The following is a 7,559-nucleotide window of genomic DNA, read 5'->3' as shown; positions in this document are numbered from 1 at the left end:
TTTCAATTCAATTAAAATTTAGGGTTTTTACTAACTAATTACATATTTGTCTTTTATTAAAATTTCATATGATCAAAAAGTTGTCACCGCACTAACACAAAGAGTAGTAGACAAATGCACCAATCCAATCATACCAGCTGCGGCAATATCTCCTGAAAGGTAAATTAATGCACATTGTGTGTTGGAAATATATGTGCATTAATTAGAGGTATTTTTATATTTATTAGTAATCTTTTTAGATTAATATTATGTATATGCTAAATATTGACTACTATATTGTTTTTTTGAAAAAAAAATTAAACCTTATTTATTAAGCAAGATGTAGGATCATACATTAATTCGGGATATATGATATGCATTTGATTATTTATAATTGAGTTATTTTATTTTTTTTATTCCTTGCTCGCATTTATACATAATTTGCTAGGTTTTTTTTTCTTGCCTTGTATCTTATTTTTTATATATCATAATTTTTAAAATTATAAAAACGTTGTGTTAAAGAAATTCAAAAGAAAGCCTCTCTCCTATTAATCAATGAGCAAAAATGAAAAATCCTATTAAACAAAAAGGATAGTATTATTACTGCTAAAAGGATTTGCTTGTTAAAGCCATCGGGGATATAGGACATCAGCATGCCAGGTGGACATACCATAATCTGATCGTGCGTTTTCCAACGCTTGTTGACCCCTAATTTACCGGCTTGAAAATAGGGGTATTGTCCGATCTACTTTTCTCTAACCCAAAACATCAGATTTTACATTTTTAACTGCAGATGTATGAATAAAGACTGATACTTTGTTGGCACATGTTTTGTTTTGTTTTTTCTCAGTTTCCTGGTGAGACGTAACAAGTACTTGGTATATTCAGAAAGAGATCCAAGAAACAGGGCAAACAATAAAATTCTGCTGTGTCTCTTGTTCTTGGGATCCCTCCCTTTCATCATTCTTTCTCAGTCTCTCTCCGCTCCAAACATGCCTCAGGGAACGCTTGAAGTTGTCCTTGTTAGCGCCAAGGGTCTTGAGAACACAGATTTTCTCTGTGAGTTTCTTTTGATCTGAATCTTAAACTCTTGGTATTACTAGAATTTGCTTATGGTCTTGTTCAATTTCAATCTTTTATGTCTAGATCTGGGGACTTTGGAATAGTTCTTTTGGGTGTTTCTGCTATGGTCATGACAAGCCCCGGGTCAGATCATTTGTTTACATTTTGAACATTGAAGGAAATGCAGAAAGAAACATTCTCTAATGATGGTCAATTATGTTGATTTGGTTGATGATAAGATTAGGATGGAAATTAGTTGAAAAGAAACAACAAAATATCCTTCTTCTATTCTAACAATGCATCATTTTTGTGCCTGTCTTTGTTCTTACAACAGTCCATTATTTCCCCACTAATTTGTTCAACAAAAGTGGAAGGAAGGAACCCAAATACGAAGTGATTGAAAAGATCCCAAAAAATCTCAAATCTAAGTCTAATTGCTACAAAATCTTATATTCTTGATAGGGTATATGAACTTTTAGTGATCCTCACCACTTTATTATTCCCTTCCATGTTAGTCTTCAAACTCTTCATTTCACCCCTATCAAAATAATTATATAAAATATATATTCCGTTCATCTTTGAATGTATACTTTTTTCTTTATTTTTCTCTAAAATTAAAATAAAAACTTTGATTTTGACATATTTTATATTAAAATTTGTTAATGTTTTTATAATACAAATGTTCGATGTTTTTTAATAAAGAAAAAATAGATAAAGAAAATGAGACAAAAGGAGTGTATTATATTAAATTTAATTAAAACATAGATGATTCTTCCTTTGTACTACTTGTTTTCTTTCTTGTTTTACATGACAAAGGTCTTAATTGATACTTAAATTTAAGAAAGAAATCAATATTAGGTGATGAGGGGGAAAGACATGGCATGTTTGAGGTATAAACTTTAGGAAATGAAGATACAGCATATATGGGGGAATCATATGCTTTATTTTATATTATTTCCTCATGCAAAATTTGTTCCTGGGGACAGCCATCAGCTTGGGCCAGCATTCCCCACCTCCTTCTGCACAGTTTTATTTCGTGTTTCTTTTTGTTTTCGTTTGATATAGACGTGTGAAATTTGGGACACAACGAGTTCAAGGAATTTTTTACAGATTAGAATAAGTTCCAAATTTAGATCCTGGAAAACCATAGAATTATTAATTAGCCGGCAGTCCCAATTGAGCTGCATTGTTTCCTTTTTTTTTACCCCATCTTCGTAGAATTACCTGAAGGGATGGTTTAGATCGGTTTAATTTTCATGCTTAAGTTAGATCATAGGGGTTTATCGTGGTTGAAAGTATTTGGCCTAATGTCCTGGTTCTATTGCTTATGTTTGTTGCTAATGTTTTTGAGAATTGGAATTTCAAAATGAGCAGGTAACATGGATCCCTATGTGCTCCTCACTTGCCGTACCCAGGAGCAGAAAAGTAGTGTTGCATCAGGTTGGGGCTTAGATCAATCTAAGTTCTTTACCATTGTTTATCATCAAATTTTGTCATCAAAATTTTGGGGCTTAGATCAATCATTAAAACCCTTTGTTCTTGTATTGTAGATTAATAGGAACTAATAGAGCTATAAAAAATTAAACTTTGGTTCCCATTGTTCCTCTTTATCATCAAAATTTGTTCTTTTGTACTAGATGACTGGGAACTAATATATATATATATATATAACTTTTGTAGGAAAAGGGTCTGATCCGGAATGGAATGAAACTTTTGTGTTCAACATCTCCGAAGGTGTTTCAGAACTCAGATTGAAAATAATGGACAGTGATTGTGGTTCTCAGGATGATTTCGTGGGAGAAGCAACGTGAGTTTTACTAAATTCTCAGATGATTTTTAACAATTATTAGCAAAACTCAAAAGCCATGCAAAACTTGCACTGTAACCTATTTACACAGATTTCATAATATACATAGTAAATTGCTTTAGAGGAAGAGGACAAGATCCAAACTTTGTGAAGATCTTGCTTGAACCTTGAGCAATAAAATATAGTTCAACATATTCCATCCTATTTAGTTTAGGTTCATGAGTCAGTGAACTAAAGTTTTAAATAAAACTTGTTTTTATGATATTTTGCAGCATTCCTCTGGAGCCTGTATTTATGGAAGGAAGCCTCCCCCCAGCTGCATATAATGTTGTCAAGGGTGAGGAATATCATGGGGAGATTAGACTCGGTCTGACTTTCACCCCAGAGGAGGTATTCTTTTTCTCTTTTGTTTTCCTCTCTTTAATTACATCTCCATTTGACTACTAGAAGATGAAGAGGAAGCCATACTTGCAGCATTGAGCTCCCACATTGATTTATAATCAACTGCATAAATTTGAATGAAATATTCAGCTTTGCGAAGGGCTTGTTTCCATTTTCCTTCCTATCTGATTTGAAATGGTCGAATGTTCTCATCTAACCAAAATTTCCATTGCTTCATCACAGAGACATACTAGGGATTTTCAAGTTGAGGAATCTTTTGGAGGGTGGAAGCAGTCTTCATACAGGGACTAGGCCAGCCACTTGGGTCTTCCTATCGTAATCTCTGTTTCAAAGAACTCATTCTGAAGTTTGATTCTGAACTTTTTCCTGGTTGAATGTTTTTCTGTTATGCTGCTATGATCGAGTTCAATTAATTGTGACAGTACTGGACAATTAATTATGAAAAGTGTGCATTACCAATCCGGGTTCATAAGCCTTTTCTTTCTATAGCTACTTTGTTATGAGGAGATTTAACATTTGATTTTTCCATTTCAGCAAGAGATATTATTGCACTACAGCATTTGATTAAGATGACATTATGATTAAAGAACTTTTATTTCCCAACGTAAAGGTTAAGCTTTGAATTTTCATGCCATTAAAAGCTCAACTACAAATCACTCAAACATCGAGGCAGATTAATTGCCTTACGCTTCGTCAGGTTACGTGTTTTCGAAGGGGAGAAAATCTTTTCTTTTAATTAATAATTGTACCATAGAGGTAGTAATAATGTCAATGGCAATATGGTAACTTACAAACTCTAATGATCATCCCAAAAAAATGACGTAACGTGAACAGTCTGTCGTTTATCCAAGAGCACAGGAGTATTACATTACATAATATTTGATAACCCCAGAACTCCGCCATAAATAGCGGCTTTTTGCTCCATCCACAGTCAAAATGATGGAAGGATATTTCAAGGTGAAGGCCGAATATCTTCTTACCTTAACAGCTGACATACTTTACACCCAATTAGAATTTTTTTTTTTTAAAAGAAAAGGTCCATGCCAAGAAGTCAAAAACCATAAAGGTGTCAGTTCAGATAGAATATGTAACCTGAACTTGTCTTGGATGCCTGGCATGCTTTGCAAACCCTTATGTCTAGGGCTTGACCTTGCCAGGTAATTCCTTGTTCCCCTTACTGTAAGGTCGTTGAGCATCAACTCCACTGTGACTAGGTAAGCGTACATTACCAGGGGGAAGGAATGAAGGATTCACAGGGAACTGTTGCTGCATAACAAGTTGTGCCGTGGCAGCTAAGTGTGGTGAAATATCGCTTTGAGAAATGCTAGGCAAGCCATAATCAGGCAATGCAAAGTTGCCATCTATCTGGGAGCCAGAGCTGCTAAACTGTTGGTGGAAGTAACTCTGAAAAGCAAAACTATCCTCAGTAGGACTAGAACCTGTAACAGTGTTGAATGCAAACTCAAAGCGTGAATCAGACCAAGACTTCCCAAATGGAATTGCAGAGTGCAGGCCTGGCTTCTCAATATTCATTTCGGTAGGAGCAGTTAGGTTTAGATGAGGCGCTTTGCTCTTGTTTGATGACTCTACTTGAAACACAGTGGTTCTGTATGTAAAGTCAGGATGTTGAAGTGCTGGTCTTGGTCCAGTCTCAAGTTCTTGAGATGCTTTATCTATTGGATTCTCTGAAGTCAAATCCACATTTCGAATGGCTTTGTTATTACAAGACTTTCTAGCTGCAGTTTTGAGAACTCGTTCATTGGACAGTGAACTTGCCTCCAGCTCAGGTGCACGCCCAGCAAGTTGTTTCAAAGACCAATGAGGAAAACTGCAATCCTTCTTGGACCTGCTTGAGTTAAACAAAGCTTTTCTACACCTGCTATGTTCAATTCTAGCTTCAGCTAGATTAATCTGTTGCTGGATATTAGCAATGGGTGTCGAAACAAGCCCTTCATTGATAGCATCCTCTAATGGTATTGCTCCTGTAAGAGTCTTGATTGCAAATTCAAGGCATGGGTCGGAACAAAAAAATGGTTGTAGTTCTGACTTGCTGTCACTGCATTTCTGACTTCCCAACATTTGTGGTCGCACTCCAAGAATTGCTCCACCTTCATGAGGCCTTCTGCTACTGATCTCTTGATTGACTGCTGCAGCAGAAGCTTGATATGGGAGCTCAGCGTTAGGGCCAACATTTGGCTGCTGAGTTGCTTTATCCACCAAAAGACATGGTGATTTCGGTTCATTTTTTCCAGATATTGTAGTAGCATTCTGAACAGCTACTTCAATGGATCCTCCACTGGCCACCAGCTCAGGTTCAAGCCCAGCAAGTCGTTTTGATGACCGACGAGGCAAGTCAAGCTCTTTCATCTTTTTCAACTTGCTTGAGTTCCTAGTTTCTATGTTGCTGCTCTTGTTTCCCATCGTTGTTTTACCTAGATTCTTCTCTTGCAGGACATTAGAAGCAGCAGTTGAAACAAGCTCTTTACTTGAAGCAGCCTGAAGTGGTATTGCACCTGTAAGAGTCTTGATTGCAAATTCTAGGCATGGGTCAGAACAAACAAAAGGCTGTACTTCTGACTTAGTGTCACTAGTCTTCTCATTCTCCAACATTTGTGGTTGCTTTCCAAGAACATCTTTGTCTTCAGCGGGCTTTATGGTCTTCTTCATTGACCCCCAATGTGATTTAACTGTCAAATCAGCAGAGACTTGCTTTGCTACCTCTGCACCGGAGCCAATGTTGTGCTGCTCAGTTGCTTCATCTTCTAAAACACATTGACCATTGGCTTCTTTTTGGCAAGCCTTTACAAGTTCAAGGCCACAAGATGCCAGATCAGGTTCATGATGAGCAAGTCGTTTTGAAAACCTACGAGGCAAATCAGGCTCTTTCTTATTCTTGGACTTGCCAGAGTCCTTAGAGTTTATATTGCTCTTCTTCTCTGTTCCCCTTTCAAGCAGGTTCTTCACTTGCAGGACATTTGCTGCAGCAGTTGAAACAAACATGTCATCGGCAGAGACTGTTTTCCCCTGATTTCTGTTGGAAGCTTTTGGAGCTACTGAGCAGCTCCAATTTGATTTTTCTGCAGTAGCAATGACTTCCATGTATGATTGGCTTTGAGGTAAGGAAGTTGTAGCAAGCCTAGTTTCAGTATAATCCTTCTCACTCTGTCCTTTCTCAAAGGTCTCAGCTTCTAGGTGAGATAAAATACTCCTATCAGATGTCTCCCTAGCTGCAACAACAAGTTTTGCATCAGAAGCAATAAATTCCATGCATGATTGGCTTGTAAACAACCTCCCTGATTCAAATTCTCAACTTGGTTTCTCATGACTCGAAGGGTTTATAGATTTTCAACCCCTCACCTGTAAAGAGCTGCCTCCTGGTGCCAGGATGCTTCACTTTCTGCCTTTTAGCTGCCGGCAATTGCTAAAGTAGACAGAATGCAAGGAAAAAAACACTCAGCTAATTCAAATTTCCATCCAGCATATTTCCCAAATAAAAGGGCAATTATGAAGCAAATCCCAACTGAAATATTGGTTGAAATATAGTCTACAACTTCCAAATAATTCCATGGTAGATGAGGCATCAGACTTGAATTGCAGCTCTTAAGATCTAAGAAGGATGAACCTTGACAATGAATCTGGTTGCAGGTGCATAATCCTTAAACAAAAAATTTTGCCTCCGAATATCCCCATATGTTATCAATAACCTAAGGGCAACCTTTACATGAGCTTACTTTGTCTCTGATCTCTTCCATTTTCAATATGAACTTACTCATCTCATCAAACTTGTCTTATCCTTTCCTGCTCATAATCTTATAATCCAAACATGACCTTACCTCTACTCTACATATAATTTTAAAGCAAACTATGTCATTTTAGTTTTGATACAGCATGCATCATTGTAATTACGTAATAAATCAAGCAGGTAAAAAATAAAGCAAGTAAAAATGATAATGCAATTAGGATAGCAATAGACATCACACTTATTTGCAAAAGCTAAGTGCAAACTTACTGATTTTTCAGTATGAATTAAATTTTGATCATCACTGTGCTTCTTCTTCGGTAAAAAAGCATATCTACCGATCTCTCCAGTTTCTAGATAGCGAAGAACATCCTTTTTGGAGCGAAAAACATATCCACTAGCTGGATCAGTGTAATACTGTAGAATTCATAATTGTTACTGATCAACATTCATAAATAGTATGTATGTCTGAAGAACAATATGTTTATAACACCATAAATAAGCAGCAGTTAGTTCCTTAAGCTGTCAAGGCCAAGCTTGAAGTAATATGAGTGCAAGAATGGGCACATT

At 36.5% G+C, this 7,559-nt stretch overlaps 2 protein-coding genes across 2 annotated transcripts in view; one reads left to right on the top strand and one right to left on the bottom strand.

Annotated features, from left to right (window-relative positions):
• The first annotated feature begins 799 nt into the window (after positions 1-799).
• LOC110409221 (Calcium-dependent lipid-binding (CaLB domain) family protein) lies at positions 800-3,756 on the top strand. Its single transcript, XM_021418498.2, has 5 exons — positions 800-1,038; positions 2,416-2,481; positions 2,722-2,848; positions 3,121-3,238; positions 3,473-3,756. The coding sequence occupies exons 1-5, from the start codon at positions 972-974 to the stop codon at positions 3,539-3,541; spliced, it is 447 nt and encodes a 148-aa protein (XP_021274173.1). The 5' UTR covers positions 800-971; the 3' UTR covers positions 3,542-3,756.
• A 294-nt stretch (positions 3,757-4,050) lies between these two features.
• The window catches only part of LOC110421134 (uncharacterized), a 6,483-nt gene continuing 2,974 nt past the window's right edge, over positions 4,051-7,559 (bottom strand). The window contains exons 7-10 of the mRNA XM_021434627.2: positions 7,522-7,525; positions 7,260-7,406; positions 6,608-6,671; positions 4,051-6,477 (exon numbers count right to left, since the gene is read on the bottom strand). Coding sequence (XP_021290302.1) covers positions 4,388-6,477; positions 6,608-6,671; positions 7,260-7,406; positions 7,522-7,525 — 2,305 coding nt within the window. The 3' untranslated portion in view covers positions 4,051-4,387. The remainder of the gene's footprint in view (positions 6,478-6,607; positions 6,672-7,259; positions 7,407-7,521; positions 7,526-7,559) is intronic.

Source organism: Theobroma umbraticum, unplaced genomic scaffold (genome assembly GCF_002168275.2).
Source record: "Theobroma umbraticum cultivar Fairchild unplaced genomic scaffold, ASM216827v3 scaffold_30.0, whole genome shotgun sequence".
In the NCBI taxonomy this organism is placed as follows: Eukaryota; Viridiplantae; Streptophyta; class Magnoliopsida; order Malvales; family Malvaceae; genus Theobroma; species Theobroma umbraticum.
Note: the sequence above shows the minus strand (reverse complement) of the source record. Positions and strands in the feature narration are given on the sequence as shown.

What these genes read in the sequence shown, in the direction of transcription:
- LOC110409221 (XM_021418498.2), top strand. Translation starts at nt 972, where the DNA reads ATGCCTCAGGGAACGCTTGAAGTTGTCCTTGTTAGCGCCAAGGGTCTT. An exon ending in TGAGAACACAGATTTTCTCT is followed by an intron (nt 1,039 to 2,415) that starts GTGAGTTTCTTT and finishes CAAAATGAGCAG; the next exon opens with GTAACATGGATCCCTATGTG. An exon ending in GATTTCGTGGGAGAAGCAAC is followed by an intron (nt 2,849 to 3,120) that starts GTGAGTTTTACT and finishes GATATTTTGCAG; the next exon opens with CATTCCTCTGGAGCCTGTAT.